Raw genomic sequence first — 20,668 nt, forward strand, 5'->3', positions numbered from 1 at the left:
TGCGAAAATTCACCAGAAGCCAAGACTTCTGTAGAAAACTTTTTCTGTTGTGTAGAAAAATTGTTGGAAATTGTTGGGAGACATTCTTCTATGGCTATGTCACCCTCCTACATGTTTTACTGACAAAAATGCAAGGTCCTGACAACACTTTACCTGATCGTTTCCTGGGATGTGTGTGCAGTGAGCAACCTGGAGGGATGAAGAAATATCTCCCTCCAGGACAAAGGGCAGGCTTGCTCCCTGCTTACTATGAAATGATGGGTCCCCCAAACTCAACGCTCCTCTCCTGGAATGCAACACCTGCCTGCGCAGGCATCCATCGAGTCCTCCACATCGACCCTGTGGGATCTGGGATGCAAGGGAGACTGCCAACAAACATGCCCGATGCTTATGTGGCTATCCTCTGAGTAATCAAGTCCTCTGTCTCTGATAGGACCCCACTCTCCCGGCAGGATGCAGTAAACAGTGACTGGCTAAAACAGGCAGAATAAAATCAAAAGTCAGACCCAGAAGTAATATCATAATTATTGTGAAATATATATATATAATTTATATGTATTTGTATGTGTGTGTGTATTTGTAAATTGTCAATGGAAACATAGAAAAAGCAACACTTTCTTAGAAGAGCCAGGAAGATATATCATAGTGTCTAGTTTCCACATGTAGAGCAAATTTCTTGACCCAGAGGTCAATAATTCATGCTGTGTAAGTAAAAATATACTAGCCAATAGCAATCCGTTCAAGATTTAAAGAAAATAAAAATTTAAACATTATTCAACATAAAAAGTACTCAGAACATAGGATGAGATTTTGTTAGATTACAAGCTCCTTGAGACCACAGACAGCCTTTTTCCAGGTAGAAAATGATTAGTAAAACCTTTGAGTTACTAAGAAAAATTAATTCAAGGACAGATGGAATATCTGAAGGATAATAGAACATAGAAGACTTAAATTAAGCACTATTTACTTAATATATGCCTGGAGAATCCCAGGGACGGGGGAGCCTTGTGGGCTGCTGTCTTTGGGGTCACACACGACTGAAGCGACTTAGCAGCATACCGTGTCCAAAGCACTAAGGGGGACACAAAGAAATGTGAAGTGTGGCTTCTATACTAATAACATGTAATACACCGATTTATATATATGAAATTCAGATTTTCATTTTTGAGAATAATTTACCTTCTAGCCCCATTAATTTTTCATCCTCTCTGCATATCTAAATTTCTTCTAGGTATACAAGCCACCAAATAGGTATCATTTTCCTAAGGAAAACCAAACTCACCCAAGCCTCTGAATATTGCAGTTTGGATGTCTCAAAGCCTCAAACAGAAATTTCACTCCATCATCCTGCAAGTCATTGTTCCCGAGGTCCAGGCTCTGCAAGTTTGGGTTGTTCAAAATAGCAGAAGCCAGATCCAGGCAGCATGCACTAGTGAGAACACAGCCCACCAATCTGTGAGAAATAAAAAAGAGAAGTGAGATTTTCAGTTGTGAGGCTTTATTAGTTTATTCCTGGAAGGCACGCCCAGGGGAGCCTTTTTTTCCCTAAGCCTTTTCTATCTATAACCTAGGATGCACACGGGAAGGTCTAATGTTAAACCACTAAAAACAGATGGGATTGCTTAGTAAGCAAGAAAAAACCAACAGGTAAAACTGCTTTCTCCCACAAATAGGCTGTTTTCTAGTAAGCTTCCCAAGTCAAGGGTATAAACACTTATTTCTACCTCTGCCAAAAAAAAAAAAAAGGATCGGATATAACTTCCCTGAGGAATCCACAGATCTCTATGTCTTCGGTTTCCAATATATTTTTCAAATTAAAATGTGGTTAAGGAATCGAAAAGTACTGTTTCCAAAGAAGAAAGAAGCAAGCTACATACAAAAAGGTACTTCCTTCAAGTCCTTTGGACATTCAAGAGCATTCACAATCTGGCCTTTCTTTCTCTTTCCATATTTTGTCCCCACCCTATTTTCCAACCATACACATCCATTTAACCTACCCTAAATATATCATATCTATCTGCATTCTCCATTTTTTCTCTCTGCCTAGAATATCTGCACATAACAAAATCCTCTTTATCTTTCAAGCCTAAATTAAATAAGTTTCCTTTGTCCTATTCCTTGCTCCTTGGGACTTTGGCCACATCCTTATAACAACATATGGAATCTATTATAATTGGCTTTATATTTATTTCCCTGCTGTCAGCACTTTGTAAATTCCTTAGGACAAGAGCATTAACCTTAGAGAAAGCCTTTAGTCCCCTGAGCATCTAGCTCATATCTGTTGTTAAGATTGGTTGAGAGAATAGGCATGCCTGCAGAGGCTTTGAAAGTGGCTAAGGAAGCACAAATTTGTCTATGTGTTTACAGCAATGCTTAGGAGAAAAAAGCAGGCTAAGCAAACATCTTGTGTGCATAGGCCACACAGAAATTATATCTCTGTAGCTGAAATGAAGGCACTGGATTTAATGATAAACTCCATGAAGTAAATTTCTGCCTTCCAGGTGAATAATAATCAAAGAAACCAGAAAATCACATCGTAACCCATATCATATACATTTTCTCACAGGAAGTACAGGTACTTATTGAATCCAAGAGTTCAGTCACCTCAGGGTTTATAGAAATGACAATCAACTATTAAACTCATTTGAAAATTTGGTTATCGTAAGTCAATCCAATCTGGCCAAACACTTCTAGGTATACCATTGATCTTCAGTTTATAGTTCTAGGAAAACAGTGTTGGGCTTAGACCCTTAATGACTCACCCAGGCTACTAGTCCCATGGGAGGCCCTAGTGGGAAAGTGAGATTTCTAAGTGACATCTCTTATCTTGCTTCACTTGAGCCACAATATTTACCTAATGAAATACTAAGTATTATGTAGCCATTAAAATAAATAATTATATGTAAGTATTTAAATGAAATACATTTATCTGAAATACGATCATGTAAAAAGGAAACCTCAAAGTCATGTAATCCCAATTATACATACACATATAACGCAAATGTTTGTGTACCCACTCCCAGAGTAAGACAGGCTATAATGGAATTAAAAATGGTTGCTGCTCAAGAATGATTGGATTCTTGGATATTCTTGAAAACTTCATTCCCAGTTTCTTTCAAAGTTGACCTAAGTATAAACCCAAGTTTAAGAAAGAAAAACTAGTAAAGCACAATTCAGCTTCCTGGATTTGGGTAGAAGACACACAACAGACTCCCTGAAGCACAACCAAGGCAAAAATGAAATGGCTACACGCAGATCAACCTGATGTCTCTGACCCTCCTTAACCGAGGGAATGAGAGAAGCTGACTGTAATTACTGTAATAATTGTTTAACAAAAATCTGATGAATAGACTCCTCCAGCTTTTCTCATGCAGAATGAGAGAGAATTGGCTGTGTATTCTTCTCTGACAGGTACTCTGCTCTCAGACTTTCTTTTTCCATCTTCCCTGCCCTCACTGTACTTAAAGCTACACAAAAATAAGGTCACAGAACACCTACTCCAGGTCTTGAAGACTGCAACTTGGATGCCGAAAGGCATCACACAGAAGCTTTACTCCATCATCTTGCAGGCAGTTTGACCCCAGATCCAGGTGCATCAGGCTCTTGTTGTGCAGGAGAGAGGCAGAGAGAGATTCACTGCTGAGTGAAGTGAAATGGCAGCGCCTCAGCCTGCGGGAAGGACAATGTGAGGAAAGATGGAATTACCGCTCTACTACTTAGATTTATACATCTTTGAAGAGGTTTCTAATCCCCTATCTTTCTCGCCAACCCTCCATCTATCTCAGATCAAATACCCTCCCCTTCCTCATTGCCTCTTTGGCTGTCTCACTTGGGATCCTGAAGTTTGTGCCAAATTTGGCTTCAAACTGGATTCTTGTTCTTCAGAATTTTTCTTACTAAAAAGACCATGCTAACTTCCCTATCTTGTACATAAATATAGTATCCTATTACAGAAGTAGCTCTGTGGAGCAGAGGAGCAGGCAAATGGAGTAGAAAGGGAGGAATCATAATTAAATGAGGACTTTCTGTACATATTAAATGTGGCATTTTCAATCAGAAGGGAAAAGATACATTATGCCATAAATGATTTAGGGACATTTAATGTCCTTTACTTTATGTAGGGGACATTTAATGTCCCCTAATATGTAAGGCAAAGTAAATTTAAATCTTATGACAAAATTAATTTGGAATAAATGTTAAAAATTAAGCCATGGTGGCTCAAATGGTAAAGAATCCGCCTGCAATGTGGGAGACCTATGTTCGATCCTTGGGTTGGGAAGATCCGCCGGAGAAGAGAATGGCTACCCACTCCAGCATTCTGGCCTGGAGAATTCCATGGACAGAGGAGCCTGGCAGGCTGACTTTCACAAGACATAATGAGTATGAAAAAGATGACAGAAGTGGGGTTTTTTTAATGTATTAAACAATTCTTAAGTCATGAAGGGGAAGATAATTCAACATCACGAAAGCTTTAAACTTCTATATTCTAAAAATAACCATAAAGAAAGTTAGAAATACAACAGGTAAGTTATTTATAATATATAAAAATAATAGTGATAATGTATATGTGACATTAATAACCATAATAGATATAACAAAAAAAAATCAGGGGAAAGCTAAGCCTAGGAAGAGGAAATTTCCAGAATAGTAGAAACCAAAAAATTTGAAAAGATGTTTAACACAAATCATTTTTAAAGTTATTTTCAACTAATTAATATTGATAAAGAATCTTGTATAGGTTGATGCAAAAGTAATTGTGGGTTTTGCAGTGTTGAAATTTGCCATTTGATATCAGAATAGATTCTTAAATAAATGTGATTATGTTATACATCATTTTAATGCACATTTCTCACTTTATGTTTTTTTGCTAATGACTTATTAATTGCTGGTTATTTTATATTTATTTTAGACTATGGAATTGATGTTAGACAAAAAGCAAATTCAAGCAATTTTCTTATTTAAGTTCAAAATGGATCATAAAGCAGTAGAGACAACTCACAACATCAACAACATGTTTGGCCCAGGAATTGCTAATGAATGTACAGTGCAGTGGTGGTTCAAGAAGTTTGTGCAAAGGCGACAAGAGCCTTGAAGCTGAGGAATGCAGTGGCTGGCAATCATCGAAGCTGATCCTCTTACAACTATGTGAGAATTTGCCCAAGAACTCAATGTCGACCATTCTATGGTCATTCAGCATTTGAAGCAAATTGGAAAGGTGAAAAAGCTCAATAAGTGGGTGCCTTGTGAGCTGACCAAAAATCAAATAAAATCATTGTTTTGGTGTTGTCTTCTCTCATCCTATGCAGCAATAAGAACTCACATACTTCTCACATTACCTAACAGCAATGAACAGTATAGTCACATCATAACCCAGCCACACTGTGGAATACTGTCTTTGTTTAATGGTAGTGATACATATTTAACTGTTTGGAATCCAGAATATGGAGTTGGATGGGTGGACTTTAATTAAATACATCATTTTCTTGTAAGCATTATGCAAGTTGCATAACCTTTCTAAGCCTCACAATCCTCACCTATTCAGTGAGGCACTTAGAACTCAGGTGACCAATTTGACACCAACGGGTACTTCTGTGCAGGTTAAACAAATTTTGCACAGGGCCCAGCACAGAGTAGGGTCACCATAAATGGCAATTATTAATATCATCATCTTCATCATCCTCATCATTGTAGACAACAGGGAAAAAGCAAGGGACATAACATGTCCATAATATTTTCCTAGTTTAAATATATTTCAAAATGTTATTACATGGGAATGATGAAAACTAGTAGACACTAGGACTTCCCTAGTGGTCCACGGGCTACGACTCTGCACTGCCAACACAGGGAGCCTGGGTTTGATCCCTGGTCAAGGAACTAGATCCCACAAGCTGCAACTAAGAGTTCACACACTGCAATGAGGATCGAAGATCCCGAATGCCACAACTAAGACCCAGCATGGCCAAGTAAATAACAATAAATATATATATATTTTAAAAACTAGTAGACACTTACACTAGGCTCTGTAGAATGCACTGTGGATGTTTCAAGGCCTCGCTCATAAACTTTACTCCACCATCTCCCAACATGTTGTCCGCCAAGCATAAATGTGTCAGCCTTTTGTTGCTGATGAGAACCAAAGACAGATCCTCACAACAAGCTACTGTGAGGCCACAGCTTTCTAAGCTGAAGCAGAAACACAGATGAAGAGGGGTCAGTCAAGTCCCAAAGTGCATGCTTCTCTCCCCTTTTAGAGGGAAGTTAGCTGGTACCAACAACCCCTAAATCTCTACTATAGAAGCAACCTCATCAAACCTACTTAAATCATGAATTTCATTGCAGCCATGGACAAGGTATGGTGAAACAAAATATAAGAGGACAGAGAAGAGCCTGGAAAAGAATGAAAATAAGACCTCTATCATAAACAAAAGAAACGTCTAAAAGTCAAGTGAAAGGGGGAAGGAGGTAGAAGGAGGAAGTCATCCAGGATTGACAAATGAGCAGATTAATGTCAAGACCCAGTTTCCCCACTCAGTTCATAATTATAAGTTACAAAAAAAACTGAACAAAATGTCTCTGTAGAAAACAGTACAGAAAGACTCACGACAGTTTCTCCAGGTTACACTTTGGATGCATTAAGCCCTCGCACAACAGCTTCACTCCATCATCCAATAGATTATTAGTTGACAGATTCAGAGATAACAGGCTCTGGCTTCTCACGAGAGCCTTAGAGATATTCAGACAACAAACCGTAGTTAGGTCGCAGGATTCCAAGCTGGAAAACGATACAGAAAAATAGAAATGACCACTCCTCAGAGAAGAATTATAACCCCAACTCACTCAGCCACAGGGTGTGGTTTCCCAGTCTTTGGGACCTGTTCTGAAAACCCAGCTTCCCTACACAGAATGAGAGTGATTCATCTGAAGCACAGGGCTCTGACAGACAGTTAGGAAGGGGAGGGGAGGAAGCTTGTCTCTCCCATCCCTACCTCCCCAATTCCTTACAAAATATGTATGAAAGCATTCAAAAGAGTATTTTTAAATAATAATCTGTTTTTTTATCTGGGAGGAATTTCTTTTAACAACAACATGAAGAAGGTAGACAGAAGGATGGCTGTATCCTCCTTATCCTCCTTGCACACTTTGACTTCTGAAACAGAACTGAGATGGGCAGGAAACCAGGGGCGAAAGCTGAAGCAACCATAAACTACTGTCAAGATTTCATTTATTCATGGCAGCCAACCTGTGTTTTCTGAGTAACCCTGTCCTTAACAGTGAAAATAAGAAGTAAATTAGAAATAAAATTAAGTATTTCTTAAAAGAGGAAGGGAAACAACAAGAAAGTAAGAAGTGCATGTAGAGCACTTATTTTTAGAGACTCGTATTTACATACAACTTGGGCTTTAAACATGGCTGAGAGTAATATCAGCTATTTGTAAGCAGAGTCAGGCAGTAACATTCCTGGAACTTGTACTTGTTCTACTTATTCCCTTTAATCAAGGACTTATCAACTTGAGTCCCTTGAGAATTGGATCTCTACATCAAAATCAGGGTACAGAGCGGTAGGAACAGGAGCAGCTCCCTCCTCAGTCCAGAATTAGTCCTTAGTGGATGACCTAGAACATGACCTAAAGCTGAAAAACCTTAGTTTGTTCTGAAAAGTTGTTATGGACTGAATTGCACTCCCCAAATTTGTATGTTCCCTATCCAGGATGACAGTATTTGGAGATGGGACCTCTAAGGAGGTAATTAAGGTTAATGAGGTCATAGGAGTAGACTCCCTAATTCAATAGAACTGGTGTCCTCATAAGAGGAGGAAGACACACCAGGAGTGAGTACATGCCCAAAAAGGCCATGTGAAGACAAAACAAGAAGGCAGCCACCTATAAGCAAGGGAGAGAGGCCTCACCAGAAACCAACACTGCCAGCATTTGATCTCGACCTTCCAGCTTCCAGAACTGTAATAAATAAATTTGTGTTTTCTAAGCTTGCCAGTCTGTGCTATTTTGGGTATTTTATTATGGGATCCTGAGTAGATTAATGCAAAAAGATATTATATCAGCAGCCAACCAGGCAGTTAGGGAAACAAGGGAAATCTTATAAACTAGGTATAGATAGAGCTGTTCCAGACAGAAAAGATATTCCAATATTATGGGATCTGTGGATAAAATATTAAAGCTTAACAGAAAAAGATACATTATACCAAGGGACAGAAAATAAGGACACATATAAAAAACAAAACTAGGAAACAGAAGAAAATGTTTAGAAAGGCTTCTTTTACATTTTAAATGTATAGGACAATGCAGACTCTGTGAAACAAGAATAGCACATCAGAAGTGAGAATGCTTCACATGGGTTCAATCAACCAAAAAAACAAAAATGAAGGAAAAACAAAAACAGAGAACTGAAATCTGTATTTGACACAATAGAGAAAAATCAACATAAATAAATCTAAGAAACTTCCCTAGTAGGAGAGGATAAAAGATTAAGAGGACAAAAGTAAGAATTATATAGGAAGAAAGCTACAGCCATTGACTATCAGTTCAGTTCAGTTGCTCAGTCATGTCTGACTCTTTGTGACCCTATGAATCACAGCACGCCAGGTCTTCCTGTCCATCACCAACTCCCGGAGTTCACTCAGACTCATGTCCATCAAGTTGGTGATGCCATCCAGCCATCTCATTCTCTGTCATCCCCTCCTCCTCCTGCCCTCAATCCCTCCCAGCATCAGGGTCTTTTCCAATGAGTCAGCTCTTCACATGAGGTGGCCAAAGTACTGGAGTTTCAGCTTTAGCATCAGTCCTTCCAATGAACACCCAGGACTGATCTCCTTTAGAATGGTTGGATCTCCTTGCAGTCCAAGGGACTCTCAAGACTATCAGATGCTCTTAAAAAAGAGACACAGAGACAGCACGTGCAAGAGAGTGAGCCCTGAAGTCATTTTAAAAAATTTAAAGAAATCATTTCTGACAGGGAAAAAACAAAGGTTTCCAGCAGTTCAAAAGTTCAGTTCAGTTGCTCAGTTGTGACCAACTCTTTGCAAACCCCATGGACTAAAGCATGCCAGCCTTGCCTGTCCATCACCAACTCCTGGAGCTTGCTCAAACTCATGTCCATTGAGTCAGTGATGCCATCCAACCATCTGGTCCTCTGTGATCCCCTTCGCCTCCTGCCTTCAATCTTTCCTAGCATCAGGGTCAAAAGTAACAAAATGTAAAGCTAATTTTAAAAAATTCTGAGAACATGAGTGAGAAAGTCTGGGAAGGTACAGCTGAAGTGGCAGATTATTCTCAGACTTCTCTTTAGAAACCTAGATGTTAGAAAGTAATATAGCTAAGTCAAAGTGTGCAGAAGAGAGTGGAGGCCTGAGACCCAGATATGCTGTAATTCATCTATGAAGGCAATCCAAGTCTATAAAGGAAGTTGGCAAATGTATCATTCACACACACTGCATGAAAATATTAGTTTAAAATTGTACTAGCCAATGGTGCAATGAATCAAAATTAAGATCTTATACAGTGAGAAAGGTGAGTTTAAGAAAACAAAACCAAAAAACTAGCAGTACACACTGATTAAAAATTAAATTTAAAGAATTAAGTATAAATAATTTCTGGAATCATGTATGTTGCCATGATAGAAAGTTTTAGAAGAGTTCAAAAGGTAGAATATCTAGCCCTTGTAATCCTAGATTAAATGAACATACTGGAAATTATATGACAGAGGTATACTAAATGTATTGCTTTACATAGGGTATTTTAAATGCTGTAATCCTGTTGAATTTGATCAAGCATACATATGAGCGGGAACCCTGAAGAGTAATAACTAATAATTACCAATTAAAAGCAGGCACTATAACTTGCTGGACATGAGACAAAATGCAGCTCATTTATGAATCAAGAAATAGAAGTGGCACTGAAACGTTAAAAAATGCTTCTGACTGGAGATATAAACAGTACATGACCCAGAGTCCCTTTGTTCATAATCTATTTCGCTCTTATCTTTTCCATATTATAAGTTTGAGTTTCTCAATCTCTTTTCTTTGTGCCAATTAATAGAATTTAAGCTATGGACCTCCTAATGCTTGATGAATCAAATATCAGCCTCATAAAAAGAAAATGATCCCTCATTCCCTTGCATCTGCAAAGAAAAGTAGATGGTATCATAAATCAGAAAATATTTTGTAAGAACATTTTTGCTGTGTTTTATTGTTTTATCATAACAAGGGAATCTTATAGGGTACCTGAACCTTACCGATTGTTGCTATGTCTTGTGAGATCAACCTTTAAGTGCTTTTAAGTCTGTAATTTTGATTGCCCTGTATAATAACGTCTTTCTTTCAATACTCAAATTGATATTTTGGAATTCCTAAATGTTACAAATATTGAAAGAATTTTGTTAAATCAGAAAAAAGATTTATCAGTATTCTCATCTCACATTACGATAATAAAAATGTATAATTTTTTTCTAGAGTTTGAAGGCCCTGTCTTATTATTAATATGTAATATCAATCACCAGTGACTCAATCACCAGTGACTCAAAGGGAAGGTGAGAGCTGAGGTTTCTGACTCCATACTTAACCCCTAAATAATGAACCAGCAAAACAGAGAAGATGCACTAACTTACTTTTAGGTCTTGCTGGAGAACCAGTCTCTTAATGTTGCCACTAAAATGAGGCCCTTGGCTGAAAACTTCCAAAGCCTCTTTAAAGTAGACACATTATAATTTTTATTTTTTTGTTGTTCTTATTGATTGCTGTCTGTGGCTCTTATGAGTTGTCATGGGACACTGGTCCATAAAATGGTCCTTAGGCAATGGGACTGACAGGAAGGAATCTATACTCCTAGAATAAGTTATCTCAGTTCAAGAGGTGGTCAGGGTCGAATTTTATCTGATGGAAGCTGCTACAGCTTCATTCGTGAGTTGAGACCCAGTGGAGTTAAGCTCTCCTGTGCTACAGGATTACGGTAAGAAAACTGCCACTCAAAAGGCATCACCCAAGAAAGCCACCATTCCTCGGTGAGGAGGACCTGCTGTCCTAGAGCATGAACTCTTGGGGAGCTCAGAACAGCTGTATGAGTGTATTTATCTTTTCTAAAAATGCGTGTTTTATTTGCAGGTTATTTCTTTTTGTTGCTGAGTATGAGATGAGTTTTCTGATATGAACTAGAAATTGAGATACAGCAGAATGGAGTTGTTGCCAAAGCAGAATGGTTGCAGAAGTTGTCTGTTATCCACATAGGGGCTGAATGTACCACAGGTGCCAGGGAAATGATGCTCACAAGAGAAAGGGCCTTTCCATTAGTGGGATAGGCTTAATGGGCCTGTTCTAAAGTGAAAGAAAGTGAAGTCGCTCAGTCATGTCCGACTCTTTGCGACCCAGTGGACAGTAGCCTGCACCAGGCTCCTCCGAGCATGGGATTTTCTAGCAAGAATACTGGACTGGGTTGCCATTTCCTTCTCCAGGGAATCTTCCCGACCCAGGGATTGAACCCAGGTCTCCCGCATTGTAGACAGACGCTTTACCGTCTGCACCACAAACAAGGTAAATCATGGGATAAGTTAATTTGGTCCAAAATTTGAGACTTAAAATGTCTATGGGACTTCTCCCTGATTTGACGAAAGTGAGAAATAAAAATGCACACATGGTTTTTTAGATCACACAAGGTTTTCCATCTCTTTAACAATAAATCTAAATTAAAGAACTTAAATCTCTTAAGTTCTCTTATAGATCAAATTATTATGCTAATATTTAAAAGAATATAAATGTAAATCTGTGTATAATTTAAATGAGTTAAATAAATGACATCTTTATAAATTATAATTTTATAAATCTTGGAATCAGATAATATTATAAACATCATGATATCTGGGTCAAGCTTTGAGATATAAAACTGTTTTGCTAAATTCGTAGTTACCAACAGTGATTATACTATCATCAGGTATGACCTAAATCAAATCCCTTATGATTATACAGTGGAAGTAAGAAATAGATTTAAGGGACTAGATCTGATAGAGTACCTGATGAACTATGGACAGAGGTTCGTGACATTGTACAGGAGACAGGGATCAAGACCATCCCCATGGAAAAGAAATGCAAAAAAGCAAAATGGCTGTCTGGGGAGGCCTTACAAATAGCTGTGAAAAGAAGAGAAGCGAAAAGCAAAGGAGAAAAGGAAAGATATAAACATCTGAATGCAGAGTTCCAAAGAATAGCAAGGAGAGATAAGAAAGCCTTCCTCAGCAATCAATGCAAAAAATAGAGGAAAACAACAGAATGGGAAAGACTAGAGATCTCTTCAAGAAAATTAGACATACCAAAGGAATATTTCATGCACAGATTTCATGCACAGAATATTTCATGCACTCGATAAAGGACAGACATGGTATGGACCTAACAGAAGCAGAAGATATTAAGAAGAGGTGGCAAGAATACACAGAAGAACTGTACAAAAAAGATCTTCATGACCCAGATAACCACGATGGTGTGATCACTGACCTAGAGCCAGACATCCTGGAATGTGAAGTCAAGTGGGCCTTAGAAAGCATCACTACGAACAAAGCTAGTGGACGTGATGGAATTCCAGTTGAGCTATTTCAAATCCTGAAAGATGATGCTGTGAAAGTGCTGCACTCAATATGCCAGCAAATGTGGAAAACTCAGCAGTGGCCACAGGACTGGAAAAGGTCAGTTTTCATTCCAATCCCAAAGAAAGACAATGCCAAAGAATGCTCAAACTACCGCACAATTGCACTCATCTCACATGCTAGTAAAGTAATGCTCAAAATTCTCCAAGCCAGGCTTCAGCAATACATGAACCGTGAACTTCCAGATGTTCAAGCTGGTTTTAGAAAAGGCAGAGGAACCAGAGACCAAATTGCCAACATCCGCTGGATCATCAAAAAAGCAAGAGTTCCAGAAAAACACCTATTTCTGCTTTATTGACTATGCCAAAGCCTTTGACTGTGTTAATCACAATAAACTGTGGAAAATTCTGAAAGAGATGGGAATACCAGACCACCTGACCTGCCTCTTGAGAAATCCGTATGCAGGTCAGGAAGCAATAGTTAGAACTGGACATGGAACAACAGACTGGTTCCGAATAGGAAAAGGAGTACGTCAAGGCTGTATATTGTCACCCTGCTTATTTAACTTATATGCAGAATACATCATGAGAAACTCTGGGCTGGAAGAAGCACAAGCTGGAATCAAGATTGTCAGGAGAAATATCAATAACCTCAGATATGCAGATGACACCACCCTTATGGCAGAAAGTGAAGAGGAACTAAAAAGCCTCTTGATGAAGGTGAAAGAGGAGAGTGAAAAAGTTGGCTTAAAGCTCAACATTCAGAAAACGAAGATCATGGCATCTGGTCCCATCACTTCATGGGAAATAGATGCGGAAACAATGGAAACAGTGTCAGACTTTATTTTTTTGTGCTCCAAAATCACTACAGATGGTGACTGCAGCCATGAAATTAAAAGATGCTTACTCCTTGGAAGGAAAGTTATGACCAACCTAGATAGCATATTCAAAAGCAGAGATATTACTTTGCCAACAAAGGTTCATATTACTCAAATTATAGTAGCAAAATCTTACAGTTCCCTTATAGATCAAATAATTCCCCCAAATCAATGAATTGTCTTATGTCCCATATTATTTGCATTTTAAAAGTTAGGGCTTAAATGTTTAAATGATACTTCATTTAAACCTTATTTGGGGTGATTATGAAGCTGTATAAATATACATATGAAGGTTTATTAAATCTGATGAATGAAAGATTTCTGTGAGAGAGAAGAGAGGATTGGCAGTTCAGTTTTCAAGTCTCTGCCTGCTGTATCACCTATGCAGATGGCAGAACTTTCAGTTTCAAAGTGTATACTCTCACTTTGCCAAAGTCTGTGCATGTTTATCATGGCTCATTATGCTTTGGGCTCTTAAGGACTGGAAACAATTGTAATAAACTGCAAGTTCTTCAAGCCTGGAAAAGCAAACATTTCTACTGGACCATATGCACTCTACCTATTAATATTATAAAGTATTCTATTCTACTTAATAATAGAGCCAAGATTGTGACTCTATTTGATATTAGAGTGGATATCTGACATTCTCAAGTACCTTCTGTTTATATTTGGCAACTAGTCAGTTTCTTCTAGCAACCATTTTAGATGCTCTCTTTCTAGAATGTTAGTCCTAACTCAAAACCTTTGAGGATCTAAGGGGTGTTTTGCATTTATACCATTTTGGCATTCTTCAGGTGGCTGTTTGGTGGAACCAATGATTGCTCCCTCACCTTGCTTGTAACCACAACAGCAGAGTACAGGCAAACTAAGACAGGATTCCGGGCACAATTAGGCAGTAAATGCATGTCCAACATCCCCCCTCCCATGTGTTCAACATATTTTAAGAGCTACCCTGTTATCACAATGTGGAAGAAGTTATTAAGACAGGGAGACAAGATCTTTCTCCTCTTGTTGGGGAAAACCTTTGGTAAATATCATCGTGAAATATTCACACGAAAATTAGTGATTGTGTGTACCTTTCCAATATGTTCATTTGCAAGGGCTGATATGAGTCTCTTTACAATTTAAATCGTTTTAAAACACTATTTCTAAATTTGCTAAGTCCCTGTAGCAATTGGGGATCATATTTGGTGAAACAAACTGGCAAAGACCCACTAATTTATCAACACTTTCGCTGCCCACATCATCTACATTCAGCAGGGGGAGTGAAATATCAAAATGCAATTCTAAAATGTTAAGCTCAGCATGATCTATGCCTGAACAAGGCAATCGTGGCCACTCAGGCTGTTTCTAACTCTCATAACAGGAGGCCTAAAGCAAACACAGAACTGGAGTTTTTCCTAGGAATATTTCATGATATGAAATGTTTATAAGACTGATTACTCCCCAGTGGCCACCCACACTGAGAAAACATCCAGTCCTACAGAATAGAGTGTTAGACAATATACAAAGCTCTGATGACTTCTGCCTCCAAACATTCTACGCACTGGTGCAACAGCCCTGTAATAGTTGACTTGGAGAAATGGTTTCCTATTTGAAAGTCTAATACTTGGGCCTACATCAAGGTTCATCAGTGGAATGCCTTATTCAAATCTCAACTGATGAAAGGAATTTTATCACAGCCTGCTGATCTGTCAAGTGCCAAGGCATTTTTCTTGGCTCCATGGCTCCCACTACAAGAAAACATCTTTCCCTCCATTTAACAACCCTTTGCTGCTAATATGTTTTATGCTTGGACAGAGGAGAAATTTCCTCAAAGTGACCTAAAATGTCCTTGTAGTTGGTAAAACCAATACCCTAGGCTGGCCTGCTGACAATTGAACTCTACACATGATTAAGAATTAACCAAAAACTTTTGCAGATATCCTGTGAATTTCATCCCGTAAAAACTGGTGAGACTTTAAAAAATCCCAATGATACTTTTGCCTATTGTTAAAAAGAAGGTCTTGTTTCAGATTTCACTGGTTTTTGTCCACATAGAGATTATAATTTGCTCCCCACAAATACAGCCTTACCTTGGCCCTTCATGTATCAAGGTTCAGTCTTGCTCCCCTGAACTGAACCTAAGGATTTCAAAAACTTCTAAGGTAAAACTTACTGTAATGATTTTTTGTTTTTCTTTTTTGGTTGTTTTTATTTTGTGAGAAGTTGATTTAAGTGCCTTTCCTTGGAAAATAAGATCTTTCTTGAAACCTGTTACACAATGTGGAGAGCAAGTATGATTGCTAACCTTCTCACTTTTGTAAAGAAGGTCAGGCCTGTCAGTAGTGTGTGAGAGCTAGCAAGTGTCTTGACAGCTGCTGCACTGATAGTCCTCAACTTTCTGACCTGGTCACTGTGTTGCAATTACAAGGTAAGGGGGATTCATTATCCAAAATTAAGTTAAAAAAGTTTAGTCCACCACAGCATTGCACACCCCACCCACCTGTGGTGCATTCTTTTCTGTGAGAGTTCAAAGATACAGTGAGTATGCCTGCATTTAAATATGAAAAACTTACAAATTCTGGGTCTGCTCCCATTTTTTCCCCCAGACTTAGAAGATGGAGACACAGAGAACTATACAATGGAGTTCTTCAGTGGGGGAGGTGGGAGGAGTTGTAGGTCCTATTGGGAGGAAAGAAGCCTGAATCTATTAATCCCTGCTATTTTGTATCAGGAAAGTAAATTTAAGTTAGCCCAAAGAATAGCAAGTCCAGGCTGTAAGAGTCTATTTGGACAGACAAAAGTCTCAATTATAAACACACACACACACGCACAAAACTCATGACTTACCTTAGACTCTGTAGTTTACAGTCTGGGTGTTTCAAGGCTTCACATAATGACTTCACTCCATCATCCCCTATATCACTCCCTTTCAGGTCAAGATGTATCAGATTCTGATTGTGAGTCAAAGAACCAGAGATACCCTGACAAAGGTCAGGGAAAGAAGTAAATCTCAACCTTCAGAAGAAAAATACACAGGAGAGATTACATCATCATCTCTGTCCCTGATTACAACATCCTTTTCTTTTCAAGCCCAGCTCTTAGACACTGTCTAACTATTTCTGCCATCTCTTATTTGACACTAGGTTTCTCATATTCCAGGTCAAGATCATATACTCAGGATTCAGCATGCTGCCTAGGAAAAAGACTGAGTTATGACTTAGATGTCCATTATATCCTGACAACCAATACTCTCAATTTGTTTTTCAACCTTGAAGGAAAAGAAGGTGTAACATAAGGAAAGCAGAAGAGGGTTCTTTTTTGTTTGTTTTTTTTTAAACTCTTTAGTCTTAGGAACAATGACCAAATATTATTGGGGCTATTCCAAATACTGCATGACAACATTAATTCACAACATTAATCCTTTAAATAAGCCAACGTGAGTTCACAGTTAATATCAACTATTTGATATGCATAATTAGCAAAACACATTTTTTCAAAATATTTCCTGTCACCTCATGGGCTTTGTTAGGTGTAGAGAGAGAGACAACGGAAAGCAAAATATGAAGTAAGTTAAATCGGCCAATTTTTAAGTTTCCATCTAACTTTGTCAGAGACTTAAGCCTGGGTCCTCCAGTGCCACTGCTGGCCCCAAATGCCCAGTATAGTCATATTTCTAACCGTTCAGAAACCTGTGATATCATCTCCCTTCACTTTAGCAGAAGGCAATGGCACCCCACTCCAGTACTCTTGCCTGGAAAATCCCATGGACAGAGGAGCCTGGTAGGCTGCAGTCCATGGGGTCACCAAGAGTCAGCCACGACTGAGCGACTTCACTTTCCCTTTTCACTTTCATGCATTGGAGAAGGAAATGGCAACCCACTCCAGTGTTCTTGCCTGGAGAATCCCAGGGACGGGGGAGCCTGGTGGGCTGCCGTCTATGGGGTCGCACAGAGTAGGACACGACCGAAGTGACTCAGCAGCACCTTTCACCCTCACCCCTCATCCAGCCAAGCACACCAAAAGAATAAAGCTTTATATCCATTTAGAGTGCTAGGTATCATCATATAGTAAAGGTGCCTAATGCACTCACTAAACGTAAGTTGAAATCCCTTGTCAGGGAAAAGGGATTTGAGTAAGGTGATACTAAGGTGAGAAAGACTGAGAGCCGTCTTCATGGTGTTATCCCCCATAAGAGACTCTCGCATTCTAAAAGAGGGAGCCATTTAAGCCCAGAGAAGACACTGCATGCTGCGTTGCCTCAGTTGTATCTAACTCTTTGCTACCCCTTGGACTGTAGCCCAGCAGGCTCCTCTGTCCATGGGATTCTCCAGGCAAGAATACTGGAATGGGTTGCCATGCCCTCCTCCAGGGGATCTTCCCGACCCAGGAATCAAACCCACGTCTCTTATATCTCCTGCATTGGTAGGCAGGTTCTTTACCACTGGCGCCACCTGGGAAGCCCCAGTATCAGCTGTTGTTGAAATTTGAGTTGGTGGCATCCAGTGAAGGGTCACTGTGGGGGAGATGAAGGCAGGTAAGTGAAAAGGACTTGACTACGTCATCATCACATATGGGCATATGTCAACAACATTTATAAATATATGCAAGACCAGACTTCATCTACTTACTTGAGATTCTAAGGGAAATATTTAAAGAGAAGCCTGTTTCCTGAAAAAAGAACATTCATCTCCAGTGCTAATGGAAACAACAAGTCTCAATTATTTGTTCAGCATTCACTACATATTACTGAGCACCAATCAGGCATTGGGCACACTGATGGGCATCGAATACAGAGACAAATAGGACAGGTTCCAGCTCCTGGTGGAGCCAACAGACAAGAGAGAGAGATGTGAACAAGCAAATGTAAAAAAGTGGTAGGGTATCTAAAATAAAATGAAGATATAAAAATTTTGAAAAGGAAATAGCAAATGTTGGCAAGGATGAGGAGCAGCTGGAACGTATACACGATGCAGGCAAGATTATAAAATGGTAAAACCACTTGGAAGAACTGGTTGGGAATTTTTTTAAAAGTTAAATATATATCTATGAGCTAATAATTCCATCCTTAGGTATTAGCCCAAGAGATAAGAACATGTCATAAAAAAAGGTTGGTACAAAATATTCATGGAACCTTATTCATAACAGCCATAAACTGGAAATAACCCAAAGATCCATTAATAAGAAAATAAGTAAGCAAGTTGTAGTATATCATCACAAGGGAATGCTAATCAGTAATTAAACGAATGACTGAAACATGCAATAACATGAATTTCAAAAAACCTTTTGTTGAGCAAAATAAGATGAACACATGAATCAATCTAAATGAGTTCCAAGAATAGACAAAGCTAATGTACAGTCATAGAGGTCAGAAAGTGGTTGCCTTTACGACAGGACAGAGTGAGAGAAGTAAATAGAGAAAAGATTACATGGAAACTTTACGAGGGGAGGGAATTACTCTCTATCTTGTTTTGGGTATTTGTTACAAAGGTGTATGCAACTGTCAAAACCTAATGAACTAAACACTTAACATCTGTGCATTGTATTGAATGGGGAAAAAACAGAACTTATCTTTGAAAATGCTTTGTTGACCTGAGTAGAATGCCTTAGTTCTATGTTCCTTTTTATCTAGAAAATTCCTAATCAAGCCTCAAAAACCAGGTCAACCACTTCTATGCTCTGTGCAGTTTTCCCCAGAAAAAGTTACTTATGTTCCCACAACTCCAGACGTTTCCATAGGTGGTGTTCTTAAGAGTATTTTATGCAGTAGATTTTAATTTCTGTTTACTACTAGTTCCCCCTAATGAGTAGGAGTGGGAGGTGGGATAAAGAAAGAAAGAAGAAGAACTCCATGTTCTCATGCCAGACTTACCGTAGTTTTTGTAGTTTACAGTTTGGGTGCCTTAGCTCTAGGTTAAAAATCTTCATTGCTAATTCATCAAGGTTGCTGTGACACAAGATCACTTCTCTCAAGTGTTTGTTTGTATGCAGCACAGAACAGAGGTCTTGCCACCAATGAAAAATGTGACTGCCAGCCCTTTGCCTAAATGATTAGAAAAAGAAAAGACCAACAAATCTGTTTCCGCTCAGGCAACTCTCAGAAGATGGTACTGAGTGAAAACAAGTGTCCTTTGCTACTCAGTTAGGAGTAACTCAAAGGAGTGGTTGGAATTTGGAGTCTACATACCTCAATTACTAGAGGAAAGGCAGAGGGAGAAAGGGCACTTACAGGAAAACAAATGGCTTTTTGGTAAGGTAAACAGGCCCCTTAGAGGAGAGCCTGAAGATATCATGGTGATAATAATGTCTGAGTGTGGTGCCAACTGCTGCCTTCACAAAGACAAGATTAGAGTTACTCTGGGGAGGGGATTTATGACAGCTAATTTAAAAAGCTGAGATCTTTTGGAAGGCTCTGCTTTTAGGCAAATAAGGAATTTTGAGAACTCAGATGCCTTTAATTCAAAATAATTCGTATGTAAAAACTGCGTAGTTTGAAATGGCAATATAGTGATCCACTTCACTACTCAATAAATATTGGTTCCCCCATGCCTTGCTTAAATTGGGATGAATGACATTGCAGAGGGGTGGTCTCTACATCACTCAGGGTCTTAAATTTGAGATTGAGGTGGTAAGTCATTCATTCAGACATTCAAGTACTTACTGCATACGATGTATAAAATGGTGAACAAGAGATCCCGCTCTTGTGAGGTTTACAATGTAGTTATGTCATAAAATAGGCTAAGGTCACCTATAATGTCTCTTAAAAAAACACAGGATTCTCGGTCTCTTATTTTCACAACAATGGCAACTCTAGTATCAGATAACACTATAACATAGATGAGGGAAAAGTAGCACAAAGACTAGCAATACAGTTGCTAGAATTCCTTCCTAATACTTATTATTAGGCATAAAATACATTCTAATGTTCTGGGTTCAATCATGTCTTCTATAAGTAGAACTATGAAGTCAGAATTAAGAAAATTGACTGCAGGTGATTACTCACAACTCCCTAAGGACAGGAAAGGTCATAGCATCCCAGCCTACAATTCCTACTTCCACAGTTCCAAGAGAAATGAAATGTATGTTCTTATAAGAGGAATACATTTGTATGTAATGGCAATGAGAAAACTTGGGTAAAGTTGGAAAACCAAATACCTATAATCAGATGTGTAACCTCAATCAAGTTATGTTCTTTCTTGGTACCTCAGTTTTTTATAAGTAAAATGG

At 38.7% G+C, this 20,668-nt stretch overlaps 1 protein-coding gene across 1 annotated transcript in view; it reads right to left on the reverse strand.

Moving 5' to 3' along the window:
- Positions 1-20,668, reverse strand: part of NLRP14 (NLR family pyrin domain containing 14) — a 38,024-nt gene that overhangs the window by 8,741 nt on the left and 8,615 nt on the right. The window contains exons 4-9 of the mRNA XM_061380536.1: positions 19,314-19,478; positions 16,292-16,459; positions 6,602-6,772; positions 6,013-6,183; positions 3,499-3,669; positions 1,283-1,453 (exon numbers count right to left, since the gene is read on the reverse strand). Coding sequence (XP_061236520.1) covers positions 1,283-1,453; positions 3,499-3,669; positions 6,013-6,183; positions 6,602-6,772; positions 16,292-16,459; positions 19,314-19,478 — 1,017 coding nt within the window. The remainder of the gene's footprint in view (positions 1-1,282; positions 1,454-3,498; positions 3,670-6,012; positions 6,184-6,601; positions 6,773-16,291; positions 16,460-19,313; positions 19,479-20,668) is intronic.

Source organism: Bos javanicus, chromosome 15 (assembly GCF_032452875.1).
Source record: "Bos javanicus breed banteng chromosome 15, ARS-OSU_banteng_1.0, whole genome shotgun sequence".
In the NCBI taxonomy this organism is placed as follows: domain Eukaryota; kingdom Metazoa; phylum Chordata; class Mammalia; order Artiodactyla; family Bovidae; genus Bos; species Bos javanicus.